This window comes from Syngnathus leptorhynchus, chromosome 2 (genome assembly GCF_054491065.1).
Source record: "Syngnathus leptorhynchus isolate UIUO chromosome 2, UIUO_Slep, whole genome shotgun sequence".
Classification (NCBI taxonomy): Eukaryota; Metazoa; Chordata; class Actinopteri; order Syngnathiformes; family Syngnathidae; genus Syngnathus; species Syngnathus leptorhynchus.
In genome coordinates this window covers 15,150,484-15,174,683 of record NC_141196.1, presented here as the reverse complement: position 1 = coordinate 15,174,683, position 24,200 = coordinate 15,150,484, and the positions used below count along the sequence as shown (strand labels likewise).

At 42.1% G+C, this 24,200-nt stretch overlaps 3 protein-coding genes and 1 pseudogene across 3 annotated transcripts in view; all 4 read right to left on the bottom strand.

Annotated features, from left to right (window-relative positions):
* The window catches only part of LOC147060988 (protocadherin gamma-C5-like), a 147,437-nt gene extending 138,155 nt beyond the window's left edge, over window positions 1-9,282 (bottom strand). Inside the window, exon 1 of the mRNA XM_085931714.1 lies at window positions 6,902-9,282. Coding sequence (XP_085787840.1) covers window positions 6,902-9,277 — 2,376 coding nt within the window. The 5' untranslated portion in view covers window positions 9,278-9,282. The remainder of the gene's footprint in view (window positions 1-6,901) is intronic.
* Window positions 9,283-11,751: 2,469 nt separating this feature from the next.
* On the bottom strand, window positions 11,752-14,118 carry LOC147060987 (protocadherin gamma-A11 pseudogene; annotated as a pseudogene).
* A 2,538-nt stretch (window positions 14,119-16,656) lies between these two features.
* Window positions 16,657-19,132, bottom strand: LOC147060986 (protocadherin gamma-A11-like). Its single transcript, XM_085906691.1, has 2 exons — window positions 16,751-19,132; window positions 16,657-16,701 (listed from the first exon to the last, which is right to left on the bottom strand). Exons 1-2 carry the CDS (start codon window positions 19,130-19,132, stop codon window positions 16,657-16,659), a joined length of 2,427 nt encoding a protein of 808 aa, XP_085762817.1.
* A 1,365-nt stretch (window positions 19,133-20,497) lies between these two features.
* On the bottom strand, window positions 20,498-23,543 carry LOC147060985 (protocadherin beta-16-like). Its single transcript, XM_085905655.1, has one exon. It carries the CDS (start codon window positions 23,541-23,543, stop codon window positions 21,144-21,146), a length of 2,400 nt encoding a protein of 799 aa, XP_085761781.1. The 3' UTR covers window positions 20,498-21,143.
* Between the last annotated feature and the right edge of the window lie 657 nt (window positions 23,544-24,200).

Here is a 24,200-nt window from a genome sequence, read left to right as displayed (position 1 = left end):
AAAAATGCTGCTCTGGATGTGATGACTGATAAACATGTTTGCTGGCACAGTGAGTTGTGTGAAAAAAAGGCTCAAGCAAAAAGATTGAATAGATGGAAGCACATTCTGGGTCAACTGGTATTCTATTGATCGTGTCAGCTAATCTATACTGTTGATGAGGCTGACACTTATGTGATATTCTAACAGGAGCAGAGTGCATGTGAGTGCTGAAATAATTAAAAATGTGCTTACCTGTGGGTCCACATTGGACGGTTCATTGACGGGAGAGACCAAAAGAAAAGAGAGAACAAAAAAAAGTTAGTATTCAGCCCAATGACGATTTCTGCATAAAAAAAAATAATGTCATCACATGACATGATGCAGACAGAAAAATCACAAACAGTGGATGTGTCAACATTCTGTGATGACCTTAAATGTTAGATAAGGGGTAAAGAGGATTAAGGTCTTCATATGAGTGTTTTTATGTTTACAAGACTGTTTTCCTTTAACTTCACATGTTCAACATGGATATATGTGCCGTAATGAGAGGAAGTAGAAACCCTTAACAATGCTTATATTGTACATCAGCGATCATCAACTGGAAACTGCAAAAACTTAGACTCTAAAAGTTAAATTGTAATGAAATGGAAACAATATACAAAAAATAAACAGCAAATCATAATGTTATGCCATTTTTCTTTTATTTACTTATTGACTTATAATTTTATTTGAAGGTCTGGCACCCAAGGTGACTGCCCGATAAAATTATGACCCTCTGACAAATATAAATCTCGTTGGTGACCCCTGCTCTACATTGGCGTTCCCTTTGTAAATCCCTAATGCATTGGAAAAAAATGGAGTTGGTTTCCTTCACAAGTCACAAAAATGTCAACTCATCAATTTTGGGCAAAACATTAAAAGTTCTCCCAACTTGTCATCAATCTACAATCCTCATATCGGTAATGCAGTGTTTCATGAATATGAGCTAGAGAATTCAGAAATTGGTGTTTTTGTTTTTGCTTGTTTTTTGTTGTTGTTTTTTTCACAATCCAACCATAGCTTAACTTGGAGCACATGTGCAAGCAACATGACTACACATGAGAACATTTCTCTCTGCTTCACTACCCTGGCCACACTGACTTTGATAAAACACAGCATGAATCTGCCATATTATACTTGAAGCACTGATATGATAGTGAGTGTTAACTTTAATCCTCAAGCTTTAACCAATATTAATATGAAATTCTAATAATTTTTGGCTGCATGTGTGTAAGTTGTGTCTTATACCTTGTTGAAAAGAGTCACAGACATAGATCTTTTTAGAAAATCAAATTTTATTTAAATATTTATTCAGCTGTTAAATCATTCTATTACGATCTAATATTAAAGCATAACACAACAAATACTGATGTAATTTGATGCATTATTATTGGTCAAGATTTAAAAGGTAACAGCTCTGACCTGTGTGCACAAGACAAGGCTGAGGCGAAAAGACAGACATGCTAAAAACTGGTCATTACAAAATGAGAAGGGGGGGAAAAAATGTTTTATATTTTGTATTTGTAAAGGACGAAAAAGGAGAGTTGGAGTCTGGTGAACTTGAAATCACAAGCTGTATCATGCTGGTAGAGGAATCTTTTACAGGTCTGACAGTCCACTCACATAACACAATGTTTTTTATTAAAGTAAATGAGATAAAAATAGAAACAGTTGTTGAGAAAATATTGCAGCAGAGACCTCATCTTATTGCCATAAAAGAACAATAAAACCTGACTAGCATTACAAGAAAAAAGTAATCAGTAGCATGGTACTTAATTAACCAACACAACACAAAGCAATTATGACCAGTTATAATTTGAGACTTTTTTAGTTGATTGTTTCATATACTTATTTTCAAGATGAATAAATCCATGCATTAATACAGAACATAATTCCACGTATTAAAAATACTTAAAATATTTTATGATGCCATGTCAAATCTTAACAGTTTGTGATCACAATTTACATACACCGGCTACACCTCCAGAATTATTGAATTTACAATACTTTTGTTATGGCTACAATTTCTAAAGATGTTGAATTGTACTGCATCAAGATGTCATGCATAGTTTAGGATCATAGAATACTGTATTTATATAAGTCATAATACAAATGTCTAACACCAAACGGTGTGTAGCCTCAATTAAATAGCCGGCGAGTGGCTTTTTTTTCATTTTGTTCACAAAACAGAGGCGATACAAAATATCTACAAACCCCTCTATAAACCCAGATTTTAGATAAATCATTTCAAAACTTTATCCACCATAAATGTGATCTGTACAATGCAATTGGACAAAAAATGTGAGGGGAAGTAAATATAAGTTCTGATAATATGGTTGCACAAGTGTGCACAATTCAAAATCCCTCAGATTAACTATAAATAAAGTTCAGATGTTCAAGTATGCTTTTCCAGACATCTTTCTTTCTATCAGAAACCTCAAGTTTTTCTGTCAAGAAAACTACTCATAATTCCCTCAATGTTGAAAATTGGCAAAAACAACTTTTGAACTAATTATCTTAGTCTTATTGTGAGGGGAAGTAAATATAAATTCTGATAATATGGTTGCACAAGTGTGCACAATTCAAAATCCCTCAGATTAACTATAAATAAAGTTCAGATGTTCAAGTATGCTTTTCCAGACATCTTTCTTTCTATCAGAAACCTCAAGTTTTTCTGTCAAGAAAACTACTCATAATTCCCTCAATGTTGAAAATTGGCAACTTTTGAACTAATTATCTTGGTCTTATTTTTAATCACAGAAAACCTGTCATTTCAGCAAGGGTATTTAGACCTTTCTACAACTACTGCACATGCAATAATTGCAGTCAGTTTTCAAGTGATCACATAACAAGGATGTGAGGGACCGGCCCTCACCTTTAGAGTAGATCTGTCGGCACTCGTGCGCCTAAGTGTGTTCTTTTGATAAGCCGCGCTCCTTTTCTTTAGCGTGTCAGTATCCGTGTTTGAACCAAAGCGAAAGTCACCTCTCCATGAGCCGGTGGTCAGAAATGGATCAAACCGATCGTCTTTCAGCAATGTCCCACAGCGACTAAAATCTGTAAAACTAGGTGGATAGTACGTGGTGGGGAAAACAGGGAGGCTGGCACTGGCCGAACGGTACACGTAGCTACGGCGACAAAGCTTGTAATAAAACACTCCGATGATTAAAAGGATTAAGAGAAAAGAAACGGTGAAGAGGGCAATCATCAAATAAAGCCTTAAGCTATCACTGCCCTGAGATTCATCAGCCAGCTCAAAAAGTTCATGTAGAACTGGCAACCCCTCGCCAATGGCGATGCTAACGGTGGCCGTGGCAGAAAGAGACACCGGCCCATTATCCGTTACCACAATAACGACTGTTTGTTTCGGTTCATCAAGCTCCATAAAGGCTCGCGTGGTTCTAATTTCGCCTGTGTGTAAACCCACCATAAACAAATTTGGCTGCGTTTCTTTGATTATTCTGTAAGATAACCACGCGTTGTGGCCCGAGTCAGCGTCTACGGCCACCACCTTGGTCACTAAATAACCTCTTGGCGCTTCAAGAGGAACTACATCCTCAGCAATGAAGGCTTGTACAGGATATAGGACAACTGGCAAGTTGTCATTTTGGTCTTTAATAAAAACATTGACAGTGCAGGTGGTGGTGAGTTGGGGGTCGCCTCCGTCTCGGGCCTCCACCTTGATTTGGAAATAAACCGACTGCTCGTAATCGAAGAGCCGCGATGTGAAAAGCTCTCCTGTTTCCATGTTAATGGTAAGGAAGGAGGAAACTTCCAAATTTGTCTCTTTTGATATTTGGTAATTTATTTTAGCATTGGATGGATCGTCCATGTCCTGGGCTGTTACTTTCATAACAAACGTGCCAACAGGTTGGTTTTCCAAGATGTTGGCAGTGTACTCCCGCTGTGTAAAAATTGGAGGGTTGTCATTTACATCGGTAAGTACGATTGATAAAACTTTTTTGCTCTCCAGTGAAGGAGACCCTGAGTCGGTGGCAGTTATGGTAATGTTATACTCCGATTGAACCTCTCTGTCTAGTTTCCCAGCTGTCACTAACATATAATAGTTTTTCACCTCCGATACAATTTGAAATGGGACATTGTCAGGAATGGAACATGTGACGTGTCCGCTATTTCCCGTGTCCATGTCATAAATATTGATGAGGGCCACCATCGTTCCAGGTTTGGAGTCTTCCAGTATGTTAGCCGACGCCGACTTGATTTCAATCACAGGTTTGTTGTCATTGACATCGATGACATCGATGATGAGTTTGCAGTGGGAGGCCTGGCCGCCTCCGTCTTTAGCTTGCACGTCCAACTCGTGAGAACTCGCCTCCTCGTAGTCAATGACACCTGCCACCCGAACTTCACCACTCCGTGGGTCAATGTCAACAACTCCTCTGGTCTTGTCCGTCAGGTGACTGAAAGAGTATGTTATCTCTCCATAGAGGCTGTCATCCAAGTCTGCGGCATTCAGTTGTGCTATAAAAGTCCCTATGACAGAGTTCTCCGGTACAGATGCTCTGTAAAGCCGCTGGCTGAACACCGGGACATTATCATTGGAGTCCAAAACACGGATACGGATAGAAGCAGTCCCAGTTCTGGCTGGACTTCCCTTATCGATGCCATTGATTTTCAGCACATGCTCAGCTTGTGTTTCTCGGTCTAACGCCTTTTTCAGAACGAGCTCTGGATACGAGTTGCCATTTATTTGGGTACTCATTTCCAAGCCAAAATGATCATTTGGACTCAGTTTGTATTCACTGACAGAGTTTGTGCCCAGATCAGGGTCATGCGCACTCTCCAGGGGAAAACGTCTCCCAAGAACGGTGGACTCCACCAAATCAAGGTTGATCTCTTCTGCAGCAAACACTGGAGTATTGTCGTTTATGTCCGCAATGTCTAAAAGTAGACTGAATGCTTGAAGAGGATCCTCAAGTAAAAGCTGATGTTGGATGGTGCACACGCTGCCTTGCGCACAGAGCTCCTCTCGGTCAATCCGTTGACTGATCAAAAGATTGCCTGATGACAGGTCCAGTTCACACAGCTGACTGGTTCCGTCTGCAACAACACGGGCTCTGCGAGCATTGAGCTCTCTCGCTTCCACACCGAGATCTCGCGCAATATTCCCAATCACAGAACCCGGCAGCATCTCCTCTGGAAGGACATAACGCACCTCTCCAGATGACACAGAAAAAATCAGACAAAAAAAGAATAATTCCCTCCAGTGTTCAAAGTTGATTCTCTGGTCCATTTTTAGAGATTCTCTTCGATGCTCATAAGCCGTCGAAAACAGAGCTAAATCTTAAACACGCTCCTGAAAATGTCGAACTGAAAATTGTGCTGCAATCCGACGCTTCCCTGCGTCTCTAGCCGAGTTACTCATGCTCTATTAGGGAAGCTGTCAGCTTGGATTCTCTCTTCCCATTTCATCTCTCTCTTCCTCTCCCTCTCCAAACACCCACTCATGTATTTTTTTTCTCTGCCTCTATCACACACAAGTGCACATGCGCGCGCACACACACACACGCGCGTGCGTGCGTGCACACACACACGCGTGCGTGCGTGCACACACACACGCGTGCGTGCGTGCACACACACACGCACACACACGCACGCGCACGCACGCACACGCACACGCACACGCACACGCACACACACACACACACACACACACACACACACACACACACACACACACACTTTTCCTCTGCCTCCATCACACAAACATGCACATAGAGACACATGCACGCAGCCTTCAGCTCTCACCCAATGCTCCAGTTTCACTGACACAGTTACAGCAGAACACGCCATAGATGACTCAAATATTCAAAGAGCGTCGCCACGAGGTTGAGTGGGACAATTATAAGAGAAATGCAGAATGTTTGTACCACAGAGATAACTTCCTGGTCAACAAGCCCTCAGCTGCAAATTTACTGCAAAGCTATTTAGTAGGTGATATGGATCTTCTACAGCCAATAACATACCGTAAACAATGCAAAAGGAGGTCACGGATTGAATGTATTAAATCAAACAAGAAAGAAATATATGAATGAGATGATAACATGTTTTATTTCTAAATCCATCATCACAGTCAAAAATTAGCTATAGAGCTCTTGGATAAGTGAATGAGTCAATCCGCCATCCATTCATCAATAGTTGATCTTGCAACACAACTAGTACTTCATGACCTTGTATTTGAAACACTACATTCAATGAAATATCAAATATAATATGTAAATATCTATTAAATTATTTTTAAAGGTAATAGCAGCCTCAGACAAAGGCAGGAGATGGAATTAAACCCTGTACCTCTGAACTGTGAGACAGTCATGACCCACCATGCCGTCCCCTGGAAACTCAGTCAATAAAAATCAAGAGGGGAAGTAAAGACAAGTCTTTGATGATATCCTAGCAGCTTTTATGCCAACATTGACTGATATTTCGTTTTGTTGATAATTCCCTCCTCCTTGACAAAGGTTGCAGCTGAAGAAAAACAGCCACATGAAATGATGCGGCCATGACCATGTTTCACTGAATGATGTTCTGGCAATGAAAAGTTTTGAAAACAATAATTGCCTAACAAGTTGGCAAGTTTTTAACGATTCTATGAGCATAAAGTGACAAAATTAAAACAAATTTTGATTGTCTGTAAGCCAGATACCCTTCTTCTACAGGAACCTTTCTTTTAAAGGATTTTGGATGAAATAGTTTCAGCAAAAACAATCTTAAGGCATTTTGAAGCTTTTGTTCAAAAGAATCTTGAGTTAATTTCTCATTTGAATTCACTCTCCTTTCCGAGAAATGTCAGAAATGAAAATCGGACTTGGATTGATGGAGGGATAAAAATGGGAAAATATTATTCATAAATAGTTATTTGTACCTCGGGTGATCCTTGAACATCTCCAAACATCTCATCAAAGTCAGACGGACTTTTCTTCAGAGTTTGGTCAGCAGGCAGCGTGTTGTCATTGTAAGAGGACACAAACTTAAAATCACTGGTTCTGGAGCCTGTCGTCAAGTAAGCGTCATAGTTGTAGGTGCTGCGTAAAGTTCCCGTGCCGTCCACATCTGCGTAATTAGGAGGCAGATATGCGCTGGGGATGGCAACTGCTCCATCAAACAACAGTCTGGGCTTTCTCCTGCGACAAAACCTCACAGCCAGCACCACCATGATGAAGGTCAGGAAGAAGGTGGACACGGACACAAGCGCGATGATCAGATAAGAGGTCAGCTTGGAGTTCTTCTCGTCATAGGATATGTCCTTCAGCTCGGGCACCTCGGCCAAGTTATCCGAAATAAGCAAATATATGGAGCAGGTGGCCGAGAGAGGGGGCTGTCCGTTATCTCTGACGGCCACAATCAGGTTCTGCTTCATGTTGTCAGACTCAGAAATGTCCCGCTGGGTCCTTATCTCTCCGCTGTGGAGACCGATGGTGAAAAGTCCCGCATCTGTGGATTTGAGGATGTGATAGGACAGCCAGGCATTCTGTCCCGAGTCGGCGTCCACCGCGATCACTTTGGACACCAGAGAATCTCCGTGTGCTGCTTTGGGGACCAGCTCGGTCATGAAGGAGTTGCCCTCCGGGGCGGGGTACAGGATCAGAGGCGAGTTGTCATTCACGTCCCAGATGAACACGCTGACGCTCACGTTGCTGCTCAGCGGAGGAGAGCCGTTGTCTCTGGCCATCACGTGGACTTGGAAACTCCTCAGATGTTCGTAATCGAACGACCTGACGGCGTGGATTGCCCCCGTGTCTCCGTTGACAGACACATAGGAGGACACCGGGGCGCCGTTCACCTCAGCAGGTAAGAGGGAATAAATGACGGTGCCGTTCTGTCTCCAGTCGGGGTCTTGAGCACTGACCGAGCATAAAGTGGAGCCAACTTTGTTATTTTCACTGACGTATGCGCTATAGGACTGTTCCTCAAACACGGGCGGGTTGTCGTTGATGTCTCCCACAGACAAGTGGACGCTTTTGGAGGAGGACAGAGGAGGAGAGCCCTCGTCAGTGGCACTGATTGTAATGTTGTAGTCTGACATTACTTCACGGTCCAAAGGTCCAGTTGTGACCAGAGAATAATAGTTTTTGATTGAAGGAACTAACTTGAAGGGGACATTTTGTTGAATGGAACAGTGCACCTGTCCATTCTTTTCAGAGTCTCTGTCCTGCACATTGATGATGCCCACCTCTGTGCCAGGTGACACATTCTCTGCCACTGAATTAGAGAGTGACTTCAAATTGATCTCAGGGGCATTGTCATTCACATCAGTGATGGAAATAACCACGTTTGCATAGGAAGACAGCCCAAGCCCATCTTTGGCTTTCACACGCAATTCATAAGATGTGCTTGTTTCATAGTCAACAGTGCCAGTTACAGCTATTGCACCGATTTTACGATCAATGTTGAATAACCTTTTTACATCTTCTGTAACATGTCCAAAATCATAACTCACATTCCCATTCACCCCTTCATCTGCATCAGTTGCAATAACATTCATCACGATTGTACCTGGGGGAGAATTTTCAGGCAGACTGGCTTTATAAACAGCCTGGCTGAACACCGGGACATTATCATTAGCATCCAGCACAGTGACGTGTACGGCTACTGTGCCTGATCTCCGAGGAGAGCCGCCATCTAAAGCAGTGAGAAGCAAATTCATCTCACTTTGCTTTTCACGGTCAAGTTCTTTATCAAGCACAAGCTCTATTGTGCTACCACTGACAGACAAAATAAAATTATTATTTTTCTTTAGGATGTACTGCTGCACTGAATTTTGTCCTATGTCCGCATCGTGTGCTTCTTCTAACACAAAACGAGCTCCTTTAACGGCTGACTCCCGTATCTCCAACTCAATTAAGTCATCATTAAACAAGGGCGCGTTATCATTTATATCTTGAATATGCAAATTAATTCGATGGAGCTCCAGTGGATTCTCCAGGACGATTTCCTGTTTGAGGACGCATGAAGCCTTATTGCCACAAAGCCCCTCTCTGTCAATCCTGTCGGCCACAATCAGGTCTCCGTTTTGCACGTTTAGATCACAATAAAGCTTCCTGCCCCTGTCGGCGTCTATGCGCGCTTTTCTGCTGGACAGCGCGCTCGCCTCCAATCCAAGATCCTTGGCTAAATTCCCAATCACCGATCCTCGTTTCATCTCCTCGGGAAAGGAAAAGCTCACGTCTCCGAGTACAGGATGCAGCAAAAGGAAAATGAAATAAAACGTGCGCGATGGCAAGATTTTAGAATCCATCATGGAAGCCTCCCGAACAGAATGGAGAACAATGTGGTCTACAAAATAACCCACACGCAAGCAGAACGTCAGTCCAGTGCAAATAAAGAAGGGCGTGCAACAAATTTAAAGGCTGGTCTATTGCGCCACCGTGAGTAGAAGTTAATGTACACACAGACAATGTTTTTTCTAATATAAAACTGGTAATTAATTATACATTATACAAAACTTGTGTTGCACACGTGTAATCTCATATTATCTATTTTATTAAATAAAAGCGTGTGTATATACTTCACTATATGTGCTTATGTACACGTATGTGTGCTTATGTACACGTATGTGTGCATGTCTGTTAAATATTACAAATGCAGACGCCAACTGGTGGTAGTAACAAAGCAAAAATAAATAAATAAATAAATAAATAAATAAATACATACATACATACATACATACATACATAAATATATAAATAAATAAAGTCATTTTACTATAAATGTACCTTAATGGATCTCTTAAAAGAGTGAGGGGGTGCACTTACTCTTACTCTACAATTAGGATATTTTTACTTGTATTAGTATTATTAGTAGTCATTGTAATGGGGTTTCACACTTGTTCATAACTCAGAAAAGTTTTCTGGAAGTATGACTCACATTTATCGAGCCTTAAAATGTTCAAATACTGGTTTGCTATTTTTATCTGATGACAAATTGTTAATACAACCACTAGGAAACCACAAATCAGTGGATTATATTTTTTCAACTGAGATCAGCCACACAACAAGAGCCAATACGATGAACATATCTATTAAATTACTACTGTTGTCTATAGATGCAGTAGGTGTAGTATTTTCAAGGCAGATAGTCAACCCATAATTTTACCAGACTACATCACAAGATTTACAAAGTCATCACTAACAAACAAAGGCACTGCCTGGGGATTCGGGACCCTGTGAGAATAAACCCTTTGGGGCCTGTCACTTCAATGACACAAATTGAAAATATCAATTATAGGCCCCCTGCCAGCTATGGGCTTCATCACAGTTTTCCACTTCATGGCACCCCAGATTCAAAACAAACAAAATTACACACTGCTTTTATCTTTCAAGGATGGCTGAATGATGTATAGTACTGACCAATACAAACTGAGCAAACCATTGCATAAAACAAGATAAATTTCTGACGTTGAACAAATGCTCAACATCAGAAATAGAGGAATGGATCTCCATGCCATATGTTTGAACTTATTACAACACTGGGTTTATTTACAAATTTGGTACACCACAATGGAGGAAATACTTTGCATTGTGAAACTAAAATATATGAATTTCAAAGTTACTACGTGATCATGGTTTTTTTTTTTTTCAATGTGTGTTTTTAAATATCACTCCTAAGACCAGATGGCAACCCCTAGAAGTGTCATACATCTGAAAGGACTTGTGGGTACTGTAAAGAAACCAGAAGAAAATAATAATATAAAGACCTTAGTAGAGCTTTACCTTGAGCTGCATCTGACTACCTCTGAAATATTCAACACCAATACAAGCTCCAACTTTGCTTCGTCCACAGATCACATCTTCAACATTTTTATCGTCAAAGCATCCCCGTATATTCCCCAAATCACACAGCTACTCAGGCTATCTGATCTTATTTACCAAGGAACCTGACATCAAGCGCACACATTTGGCAGAAGGACATTCTGTAAGAGCAACAAGTGCTATCAGTAGCCAAAGTTGGTGTGACGTAAAGATTATTTAGTGTATGTTAACAAAACAAACACAGTAGCACCCCATATCCATTCTTGATGTACAATAAAGGCAAACAACAAAAGTAAAGGTCATATCAGTTTCAAAAGACCAATTGATTAAGCCACTGACATCTTGTAGGAATCATATTTAAATTCATGTAAGGCTGGGTAAACAGTATGAAAAATTAATGATGGGGATATGATTGTATCAAACACTATATGTCACTACATGTGTTGATAATATCTGAATTAAAACTTTCGCCAACTTTGTCTCCAACTTGTTCTCACAAAAAAATAAAGATAGATTATTTTTGTTCAAAATCTCAATATATATATATTATTAATGCCAGGTTTTCTAACTGGGCTTAAAAAGATCCAAAGGATCATGTCTTCATAAAAAGCAGGAAAATGCATAGCCTGCAGATAAAAAAAAAGAAAATGAATGCTGTGATAATGTGATGATATCATTAATGCTGTTGTGATGAAATGTTGACTATTGGTGGGGAACAAATGTTATTAATTTTATGAGCTCAACAAAGACAACAAGTAAAGCCATGAAGCGAATATGTGAATGCCAACAAGAGTGGTGGCAAGGGGCAACAGTAAAATAAATGGGAAGAAATATTGATGACCGAGTAGTCTTCAATCCTGTGGACAGTGTGAGTTTCACCCAAACAAGTAGGGATAAATTCCAATAAACAGAGTGGCAGGAGCGCAATTGAAGTAAATTTGAAAAAGTAAAATGGGACTGTTGCTCATACCTCAAGGGACCCTTCAACATCTCCAAACATCTCATCAAATTCATTTGGACTTTTCTTCAGAGTCTGGTCAGCCGGCAGAGTGTTGTCGTTGTAAGAGGACACAAACTTAAAATCACTGGTTCTGGAGCCCGTTGTCAAGTAGGCGTCATAGTTATAGGTGCTGCGTAAAGTTCCCATGCCGTCCACATCTGCGTAATTAGGAGGCAGATACGCGCTGGGGATGGCAACTGCTCCATCAAACAACAGTCTGGGCTTTCTCCTGCGACAAAACCTCACAGCCAGGACAACCATGATGAAGGTCAGGAAAAAGGTGGACACGGACACCAGTGCGATGATCAGATAAGAGGTCAGCTTGGAGTTCTTCTCGTCGTAAAAAATATCCTTCAGCTCAGGCACCTCCGCCAAGTTGTCCGAAATAAGCAAATACATGGAGCAGGTGGCTGAGAGAGGGGGCTGTCCATTATCTTTGACTGCCACAATCAGATTTTGTTTCATGCTGTCGGACTCCAAAATGTCCCGCTGGGTCCTGATCTCTCCGCTGTGGAGACCGATGGTGAAAAGTCCCGCATCTGTGAACTTGAGGATGTGATAGGACAGCCAGGCGTTCTGGCCCGAGTCGGCGTCCACCGCGATCACTTTGGACACCACGGAGCCTCCGTGCGCAGCTTTGGGGACCAGCTCGGTCATGAAGGAGTTGCCCTCCGGGGCGGGGTATAGGATCTGAGGAGAATTGTCATTCACATCCCAGATGAACACACTGACGCTCACGTTGCTGCTCAGCGGAGGAGAACCGTTATCCCTGGCCATCACGTGGACTTGAAAACTCCTCAGGTGTTCGTAATCGAATGACCTGACAGCGTGGATTGCCCCCGTGTCTCCGTTGACGGACACATAGGAGGACACCGGGGCACCGTTCACCTCAGCAGGTAAGAGGGAATAAATGACAGTGCCGTTCTGTCTCCAGTCGGGGTCTTGAGCACTGACTGAGCATAAAGTGGAGCCAGCTTTGTTATTTTCACTGACGTATGCGCTATAGGACTGTTCCTCAAACACGGGCGGGTTGTCGTTGATGTCTCCCACAGACAAGTGGACGCTTTTAGAGGAGGACAGAGGAGGAGAGCCCTCGTCAGTGGCACTGATTGTAATGTTGTAGTCTGATATTAGTTCACGGTCCAAAGGTCCAGTGGTGACCAGAGAATAATAGTTTTTGATAGAAGGAACTAACTTGAAGGGGACATTTTGTTGAATGGAACAGTGCACCTGTCCATTCTTTTCAGAGTCTCTGTCCTGCACATTAATGATGCCCACCTCTGTGCCAGGTGACACATTCTCCGTTACCGGATTAGATAGTGACTTTAAGTTGATCACAGGGGCATTGTCATTCACATCAGTGATGGAAATAATCACTTTAGCATAGGAAGACAGCCCAAGCCCATCTTTGGCTTTCACGCGCAATTCATATGATGTGCTTGATTCATAGTCAACAGTGCCAGTTATAGCTATTGCACCGATTTTACGATCAATGCTGAATAACCTCTTTACATGATCTGTAACATGTCCAAAATCATAACTCACATTCCCATTCACCCCTTCATCTGCATCAGTTGCACTAACATTAATCACGATCGTACCCGGGGCAGAATTTTCAGGCAGACTGGCTTTATAAACAGCCTGGCTGAACACTGGGACATTATCATTAGCATCCAGCACAGTGACGTGTACGGCTACTGTGCCTGATCTCCGAGGAGAGCCGCCATCTAAAGCAGTGAGAAGCAAATTCATCTCACTTTGCTTTTCTCGGTCAAGTTCATTTTCAAGTACGAGCTCTATTGTGTTACCACTGACAGACAAAACAAAATTGTCATTTTTCTTTAGGATGTACTGCTGCACTGAATTTTGTCCTATATCCGCATCGTGCGCTTCCTCTATCACAAAACGAGCTCCTCTGTCAGCTGACTCCCGTATCTCCAACTCAATTAAGTCATCATTAAACAAGGGCACGTTATCATTAATATCTTGAATGAGCAGATTAATTCGATGGAGCTCCAGGGGATTCTCCAGGACAACCTCATATTTTAGGACACATGAAGCCTTGTCGTCACAAAGCTCCTCTCTATCAATCCTGTCGGCCACAATCAGGTCTCCGTTTTGCGCGTTTAGATCACAATAAAGCTTTCCGCTCCTGTCGGCGTCGAAGCGCGCTTTTCTGCTGGACAGCGCGCCCGCCTCCAATCCGAGATCCTTGGCTAAATTCCCAATCACCGATCCTCGTTTCATCTCCTCGGGAAAAGAAAAGCTCACGTCTCCAAGTACGGGATGCAGCAAAAGGAAAAGGAAATGAAACGTGCGAAATGGCAACATTTTAGAATCCATCATGGACGCTTTCCGACCGGGCCGGAGAACAATGTGGTTTACAAAATCACCAACACGCAAGCAGAACGTCAGTCCACTGCAAATAAAGAAGGGCGTGTAACAAATTTAAAGGCTGGTCTATTGCGCCACCGTGAGTCCAGTTTGGTGACAAAAACCCTACTTTAATTTTATATTTCTTCAAACAAACCTTGGTTTAACCAGATATGTTATCAAATTATGTTTTAAGAAGTTGTGCAATGTATTTGATCCATTTAATAGCAGATATACACTTTTATGTGGATGGATTAATTTATGTAACACTAAATGAAGATATTTTTACTTGTTAGTTCTGAGTGGCATATATAATGAAGGCTTTTATAATTAATAATGTCTTATTGGGATCTTATACATCATAATAGTAATAAAATTACTAATATTAAGAATAAGAATAATAAAAACTTGTTTGTTTTTCTAAAAAACCCACACAACATATAACAACATGCACTCGACTAATTTTTTAAGGGACATTACCAATGCAACAGCAGCTAATTTTTAGTCATCTTCAAGAAAATATACTAATATACATTAAGTAAAATAAATTTTAAGGTGCTCAGATAAGGATTTACATGAGAACGGTTGTATAATTAACTCCACACAACTGTGAATTGAGTCTCAAGACGCGTGTAAAAAGCAGAATAAAACAGCATTTACTTGGAACGTGTTTTTTTTTTTACATCAACACTTCGTAAATAAGAAAATAAAAAATTACTAACATGGATCAAAACTCCCTTGATATCTGTATGCGCAATTTCTATGTGGAAACGTCAGTGCGAGGATCAGACTGCAACACCTACAGCTGTTAGAGCACACATTTGTTCAGGTAAGCAGGTCAGGAGCCGGGTTATATGGATGGTGGATAGGTTCATGATTTGATCATATATAAAGTATCCTGATCTTTCAAGCTTCAAGTAACATAGAATGGCAAATAATACTTTTAAAACCTTGGCTCATTGTCAAAACACACCTGACTTAAGCCAGCCATCTTGGTTTTACCCGTCCCCCTGCAAGTTCACAACTCTAAATGGAATAACCATACCTGGCCAGTGGGAGGCATTTTAAACAAACAAACAAAAATCCCTACTGTGTTCAAGACATCAATCACAGACCTGAGCTACAATAAGATGCAACTTTGGTTATCTCTATTTAAAAAAAATCTATAACTTGTTCTTTCCATAGACAATAATGTGAGTAAGGGCTGCCCAGGTCCAGGCCTCGGGAGGCCCTATCCAGCCTAGGTATGTTAGATGCATCTCTACTGCAACAAACCTGATACAAGTCATTAGGAATATTGTCAGGCTTCCCCAAAGCTTGCTGATGAGCTGATCATTTGAATCGGGTGTGTAGGAGAAGGGACACATAGGGGCTTTGAGGAGCAGACCTGGGCACTCCTGATATAAGTGATTCATACAAAATCACACAAGTCCTTTCAGAGATAATGATGCAACACTCAGCTCTACCTTATATCGGATCCCAACAAGAAACAATGCAAAAAACACTTAAGTGGCCGATGCAGAATTTATAGCATGTATCAAGGCTTTGTAACAGCATGACCCTAAGATTGAGGTCTCAAGGTAAGCATAAATGAGAGCAATAGAAGTATAAAGAAAAAAATATAAATAAATAAAATAAGGTAATGCGCGTAAGAAACAAACACCAGATATTTCTATTAAGTTACTCAAACCGCTTATCATCTCAAGGGTTGTGGGTCTGCAAGAGCCTATCCCAGCAGCGTTTGGACGGCAAGCCTGAACCGAACACCAGCAAACGCAGGACACAAACAGACAAACAACCATTTACACTCACAATCACACCTATGCACAATTTGGAGTGGCAAATAGGTGTACGATGCATACTTTTGGAACACGAGAGAAAACCAGAGCACCCGGAGGAAACTCACACAGGCACGCGGAGAACATGCCAACTCCACACGGAATGGTGGGAGTGGGAATCGAACTCTGCCACTCTGAACTGTGAGGCCAACATGCTAACCAGTGCTCCACCGTGTCACCCTATAAAGTTACCAAAGAATAACATGCAACTGAACACAGACTAATATGAGCCAAAGCCTTTAGGAAAATTAAATTCATGCGAGGATAAATAAATAACTGACACAAATAAAAGACGTAAACTTCATATATTCAACATGTTTATCACTACACATACCTTTTATTGAGCTACTGTAAAACTAATCCAGAACGGTTTCAGGTCACTTTATTGAGAAGTACTGTACTAAAATAAATCATCCATGTGCTATCAAATTTTAAAAGATAATCAATATCAATAAGTGGAGCCATGAAACAATCCAGAAGGAATTGAAGGTCCCAAGAAAGTGGGGGAACAGTAAAAGAAGTTGGATGGTTTCTGTATAAATGCATCACTAACAAACCGCAAGTCTGTGGCCTGCCTTTAACCAGCAATTAGCTAGGATGCCCTTCAGGTTACAAGTGACCTTGAACAACATACATATTGTAGAAAAAAAAAAGACGGTTACACCCAGTTGTTCCGAACGCTGAAACAAATACTCCAGCATGTCTTTGGGAAAAGAGTAAAACAAAAAAAAACAAATAGTATTGATGCCTACCTCTGGGGAGTTTTCTGCCTCTCCAAATAGCTCGTCAACAAAATCACTTGGACTTTTCTTCAGAGTCTGGTCAGCAGGCAGTGTGTTGTCATTGTAAGAGGACAAAAACTTAAAGTCACTGGTTCTAGAGCCTGTTGTCAAGTAGGCGTCATAGTTGTAGGTGCTGCGTAGAGTTCCCGTGCCGTCCACATCTGCGTAATTAGGAGGCAGATATGCACTGGGGATGGCAACTGCTCCATCAAACAACAGTCTGGGCTTTCTCCTGCGACAAAACCTCACAGCCAGGACCACCATGGTGAAGGTCAAGAAAAAGGTGGACACGGACACCAGCGCGATGATCAGATAAGAGGTCAGCTTGGAGTTCTTCTCGTCGTAAGAAATGTCCTTCAGCTCGGGCACCTCGGCCAAGTTATCCGAAATAAGCAAATACATGGAGCAAGTGGCCGAGAGAGGGGGCTGTCCGTTATCTTTCACGGCCACAATAAGGTTCTGCTTCATGCTGTCTGACTCGGAAATGTCCCGCTGGGTCCTGATCTCGCCGCTGTAGAGACCAATGGTGAAAAGTCCCGCATCTGTGGACTTGAGGATGTGATAGGACAGCCAGGCGTTCTGTCCTGAGTCGGCGTCTACCGCAATTACTTTGGACACCACAGAGCCTCCGTGTGCAGCTTTGGGGACCAGCTCGGTCATGAAGGAGTTGCCCTCTGAGGTGGGGTACAGGATCTGAGGAGAGTTGTCATTCACGTCCCAGATGAAGACGCTGACGCTCACGTTGCTGCTCAGTGGAGGAGAGCCGTTATCCCTGGCCATCACGAGGACTTGAAAACTCCTCAGGTGTTCGTAATCAAAGGACCTGACGGCGTGGATCGCCCCCGTGTCTCCATTGACAGACACGTAGGAGGACACCGGGGCGCCGTTCACCTCAGCAGGTAAGAGGGAATAAAGGACGGTACCATTCTGTCTCCAGTCAGGGTCTTGAGCAGTGACAGAGCATAAAGTGGAGCCAGCTTTGTTATTTTCACTCACATATGCACTGTAGGACTGTTCCTCAAACACGGGCGGGTTGTCGTTAATGTCTCCCACAGACAAGTGGACGCTTTTTGAGGAGGACAGAGGAGGGGAGCCCTCGTCAGTGGCACTGATTGTAATGTTGTAGTCTGACACTAGTTCACGGTCCAGAGGTCCAGTAGTCACCAGAGAATAATAGTTTTTGATAGAAGGAACTAACTTGAATGGGGCATTTTGTTGAATGGAACAGCGCACCTGCCCATTCTTTTCAGAGTCTCTGTCCTGCACATTAATGATGCCCACTTCTGTGCCAGGTGACACATTCTCTGATATTGGATTCGACAGTGATTCTAGATGTATTATTGGAGCATTATCATTCACATCAGTGATAGAAATGATAACCTTGGCATATGTTGACAGTCCCAGTCCATCTTTTGCCTTCACACGTATTTCATATAATGTGCTAGATTCAAAGTCAACAGTACCAATTACAGCTATTGTTCCCTCTTTACGATCCATACTAAAAATCTTCTTCACATCTTCTGTAACATGTCCAAAATCAAAACTCACATTCCCATTCACCCCTTCATCTGCATCAGTAGCACTGACAACAATCACGGTTGTACCCGGGGCAGAATTTTCATGCAGACTGGCTTTATAAACAGCCTGGCTGAACACCGGGGCGTTATCATTAGCATCCAGCACAGTGACGTGTACGGCTACTGTGCCTGATCTCCGAGGAGAGCCGCCATCTAAAGCAGTGAGAAGCAAATTCATCTCACTTTGCTTTTCTCGGTCAAGTTCTTTGTCAAGTACAAGCTCTATTGTGTTACCACTGACAGACAAAACAAAATGATCATTTTTCTTTAGGATGTATTGTTGCACTGAATTTTGTCCTATATCCGCATCGTGCGCTTCCTCTATCACAAAACGAGCTCCTTTAACGGCTGACTCCCGTATCTCCAACTCAATTAAGTCGTCATTAAACAAGGGCGCGTTATCATTAATATCTTGAATGAGCAGATTAATTCGATGAAGTTCCAGTGGATTCTGCAGTACAACCTGATGTTTCAGGACGCACGAAGGTTTGTCACCACAAAGCCCCTCTCTGTCAATCCTGTCGGCCACAATTAGCTCGCCATTTCTCGCGTTCAGATCACAGTAAGGTTTCCCACTCCCGTCTGCGTCAATGCGCGCTTTTCTGCTGGGCAGCGCGCTCGCCTCCAGTCCAAGATCCTTGGCTAAATTCCCAATAATTGATCCTCGTTTCATCTCTTCTGGAAAGGAAAAACTCACGTCTCCGTGTGATGAATAAAACAAAAGGAGGAGGAAATAAAATGTGCGCCCCTGTAACGCGGTGCACCTTGAAGCCATCATTGAAGATATCCGTTAAGGACGTGGACATGCAGTTGATACAACGAACTCTTCAAAAATGTAATTCTACGCGTAAGAGCAACGACTATTTGGTGTTATCCTCCCTGCAGCTAAAATGTTTGTGCGGCCAAAACACCCTAAGACAAAAGAGAGAATGGCTAGTCATTTCAAGACTGGTCTATACCGCCACCTTGAGTCGATTTGCTCTGTTACAAACAGAACATTTATTATTATTATTATCATTATTATTTTTATTATTATTATTATTATTGATGATAATAAGAACATTGCAAACAAATTCACATTTCCACTGTTCATACATCGGAATTGCAACAATGCAGAGTTGAATTTAAAATAGACAAACTTTTTTTCACAAACAGGAAATATCTTGTTTATAAGAAAACGTACAACCAGCACCTTTCAGTCTGTAAATACATCCGATCTTTTGTTTTGTCATCAAAACACCAAACATAATTTATCATCATTTTTCTTTTTTTGCAATAACCGAGATTGTACCCTTAAAAGAGGCCTAATAGTTTATTTTCGAAGCGCTTTTTATTCGCCTGTGCCCTTGCAGGGAAGCGTTAAGTAAATGTCACTCGCCATTTTTATACCATATCTCCCCTCTGCCATCGTTCCTCGACATGATGTTTTAAACATTTAAATTAATTTATTTAACAAACATAGAACACTTTTCGAGCTAGTCTTAAATGCATCTCAAACAGTTCGCGCACACAGAGCAGGAGCTAGTGATCAAATCTTCAGCAGAGCAAACCAGCTTACAAAAGGCAAAACGCAAAAATACACACGCGCGCGCACACGCACACCCACCCACGCACACACACACGCACACACACACATGCACGCACACACACTTTGAAACGAAACCAGCAAATGACAATTTAGAACGTGCACTTATGGATTTACAGCATGCATGTAGTGGTTAGCATTGCTAGAACAGCAATATTTTATAAACATCTGCTTCTTTTACTGACACTTGTGTTTTACTGAGGTCTTCATTTTGTCCAAGCAAGAAAGCAAAGTTCTTTTGATACCACCCAAACACATGAGATATGTATCATTGGAAAAGCTATGTCCTTCACTGGGCACACCAGGACTTAAATAGGGTAACTGAAATGAGTCAAAAAGAAATATACCAAAATCAAATGCCCATTAATGCGGACAAAAATGATGAGGCATGATCTCAGGAGGATTTATTAAATCACATCCAACTTGACACATGCATGAATCTAAAACGAGGCCATACCTATTTGGATGTCAATAGTTGAGTTTAGCTATAAAAAAAAAAAACAGAGCTAAAGAATAATTAGGCATTTGGCATTCTGTCCGTGCATGTGTGTCGTGTTCATAGCGTATGTAGGACTAAATGGCATATTCTTGGTAGCAATGACTGTTATCAACGTCTTCACAAAAGTCCTCAAAAATATATTTCCCCAAAATAATGTAGCTAACGACCGAATATTGACAACCTAAAGACTGTAGGTAGATGCTTTTAAAAAAGAAGGGGGTCATTCAGTCACAGGTCCAGTAACAATGAAAAGCAGGCAGAGCGACTTGCAAATCATGCAAAAGACGGAATTTTCCTCCTGACAAGTAGACTAGAACATCTAAAAGCTACAAGTATAGACCTTTACAAACTGTTTCACCCAAGCAAGAAATGTGTGACAATGTCTCTTATTTTCGATGAACTCCCCTCACCCCAAAAAAATCTTTAAAGAGGGTGGCAACTGTAAAAAGGACAACACTTCGAACAGTAATACTGAAGTATTAGCAAAATAAACTCGACCTTGTCAGATTGTATCAAACAGTCACTATCTAAATAACCACATCAATCAATCTAGGATTTAAACAAAATCAAAGATGAAGAAATAAAGACCACTTTTACGCATGTAAGAATAAAATCAAAGTTAACCAAATAAGTCGAATAACCTCATATGATTAAACATCTCTGTGACAGTTAACTGGATGAACAACAAAGTTTGAGTGTTGCTCATACCTCAGGAGAACTTTCAGCATTTCCAAACATCTCATCAAAGTCACTTGGACTTTTCTTCAAAGTCTGGTCAGCAGGCAGCGTGTTATCATTGTAGGAAGACACAAACTTAAAGTCACTGGTTCTGGAGCCTGTTGTCAAGTAGGCGTCATAGTTGTAGGTGCTGCGTAAAGTTCCCGTGCCATCCACGTCTGTGTAATTAGGAGGCAGATACGCGCTGGGGATGGCAACTGCTCCATCAAACAACAGTCTGGGCTTTCTCCTGCGACAAAACCTCACAGCCAGGACCACCATGATGAAGGTCAGGAAGAAGGTGCACACAGACACCAGCGCGATGATCAGATAAGAGGTCAGCTTGGAGTTCTTCTCGTCGTAAGAAATGTCCTTCAGCTCGGGCACCTCGGCCAAGTTATCCGAAATAAGCAAATACATGGAGCAGGTGGCCGAGAGAGGGGGCTGTCCGTTATCTTTCACGGCCACAATAAGGTTCTGCTTCATGCTGTCAGACTCGGAAATGTCCCGCTGGGTCCTGATCTCGCCGCTGTGGAGACCGATGGTGAAAAGTCCGGCATCTGTGGACTTGAGGATGTGATAGGACAGCCAGGCGTTCTGGCCCGAGTCGGCGTCCACCGCGATCACTTTGGACACCACGGAACCTCCGTGTGCCGCTTTGGGGACCAGCTCAGTCATGAAGGAGTTGCCCTCCGGGGCTGGGTATAGGATCTGAGGAGAGTTGTCATTCACGTCCCAGATGAACACGCTGACGCTCACGTTGCTGCTCAGCGGAGGAGAGCCATTGTCTCTGGCCATCACATAGACTTGAAAACTCCTCAGGTGTTCGTAATCGAATGACCTGACAGCGTGGATTGCCCCTGTGTCTCCGTTGACAGACACATAGGAGGACACCGGGGCGCCGTTTACCTCAGCAGGTAAGAGGGAATAAATGACAGTGCCGTTCTGTCTCCAGTCGGGATCTTGAGCACTGACAGAGCATAAAGTGGAGCCAGCTTTGTTATTTTCACTCACATATGCACTGTAGGACTGTTCCTCAAACACGGGCGGGTTGTCGTTGATGTCTCCCACAGACAAGTGGAGGCTTTTGGAGGAGGACAGAGGAGGGGAGCCCTCATCAGTAGCGCTGATTGTAATGTTGTAATCAGACACGAGTTCACGGTCCAGAAGTCCAGTTGTGACCAGAGAATAATAGTTTTTGATAGAAGGAACTAACTTGAAGGGGACATTTTGTTGAATGGAGCAGCGGACCTGACCATTCTGCTCAGAGTCTCTGTCTTGCACATTAATGATGCCCACCTCCGTGCCAGGTGACACATTCTCTGCTATTGGATTAGACAGTGATTTTACTTGTATTACAGGGGAATTGTCATTCGTGTCAATCACGTCAATAATTAAGGAAGAATACGATATTAATCCTAGGCCGTCCACAGCACTTATTTGCATTTCGTATGATCTTACTTTCTCATAATCAACCACACTAGCCACTCTCACTTCTCCAGTTGTGGGGTGTAAAGTAAAGACATTGCTATCATCATCAGACGCATGGTCAAATGCATATGTGATTTCACTATTTATTCCTTCATCTCTATCACTTGCACTCACTGTGATCACTAATGTATCAAGAGGTGAGTTTTCAGGTAGACTGGCTTCATACACTGTCTGGCTAAAGACTGGGGCGTTATCATTAGCGTCCAGCACAGTGACGTGTATTTGCACTGTACCTGATCTCTGAGGAGAGCCGCCATCATATGCAGTCAATGAGAGCATGATGACATTTTTATCTTCTCTGTCTAATTCTTTGTCTAAGACTAATTCACAATACTTTCGCCCACCAGGTTTCGTGTTTATCTTCAATTTAAAATGATCGTTGTCCAGCAAAGTGTAGCTTTGAACAGCATTTTCTCCGATGTCTGCATCACGTGCTTCTCTCACAAGAAAATGCTCCCCCTTGTCTGCCGACTCCCGAATTTCTAATTTGAGCACCTCTTCATTAAACTGTGGTGAATTATCATTGATATCTAGAACACGAATACTAATACGGTGTAGCTCTAAAGGGTTTTCCAGGACGAGCTCTTGTTTTAAAACACATGATGCCTTTTTACCGCAAAGCCCCTCTCTGTCGATCCTTTCCTGCACAATCAAGTCGCCCGTGCCGAGGTTGACACCACAGTGCTGGACGCTGTTATCCTCTGGATCAATGCGTGCTTTGCGAGCAGACAACTGGCCCAAATCAAGTCCCATATCCTTGGCGATATTCCCGATTACAGATCCACGTTTCATTTCCTCTGGGATAGAGTAGCTCACGTCTCCATTGATGGTGCGGAGGAAAAGGAAAAGAAAAATAAAGCGGGACGTGAAACCCGCAAATCCTTTGCTCTCCATTGCAGAGCAAGTAAACCAAACTAAATTTTGCAAAGCATAAAAAATATCAATGTAATCTTCACGGATACCCACAGTTTTTACAGCGCAGTCTCGTCACGCGTCTCGAGCCAAGCAACACAATGAAAATCCGGGTTGTGTCGACATCAGATGGGAGTTTCAATGTTTTTGTTTATGAGCGCATACTGACACCTAGAGTACATTTCTTGACATAACATGTACTAGGACAAAAAGAAAACTAGATTATCACACTGATTGCGTTGCATGAGCGTCCAATTTTTTAATCGACGTGTTATATTGTCTCATCTTTCCATCCATCCATTTTCTATATTTTAAATTAAAAAAAATCAAAAACGTAATCTTTAAAACTACAGTTTCTTGGAGAAAAAACAATGTACTCAAAATAAAAAAAAGACAGTATGCTGACTAGATAGAAATGAAAAAGTCTTCCCGAGTCAGCAGAGAAACGCGCAAAACTCATTTCAGCACCATGGACAGAGTCAAACTGCGCCCAGACAGAAACACGGTGGATTGAAAAGTAGAGCTCATAAAAATGACTGCATGATATTTTCTGAGCAATGCAGTGAGCCACTCAGAAACAATATGGAATATTGCATGAAGAAAATTCCCGCAAGCGCAAGGAGAATGTGCAAACTCCAC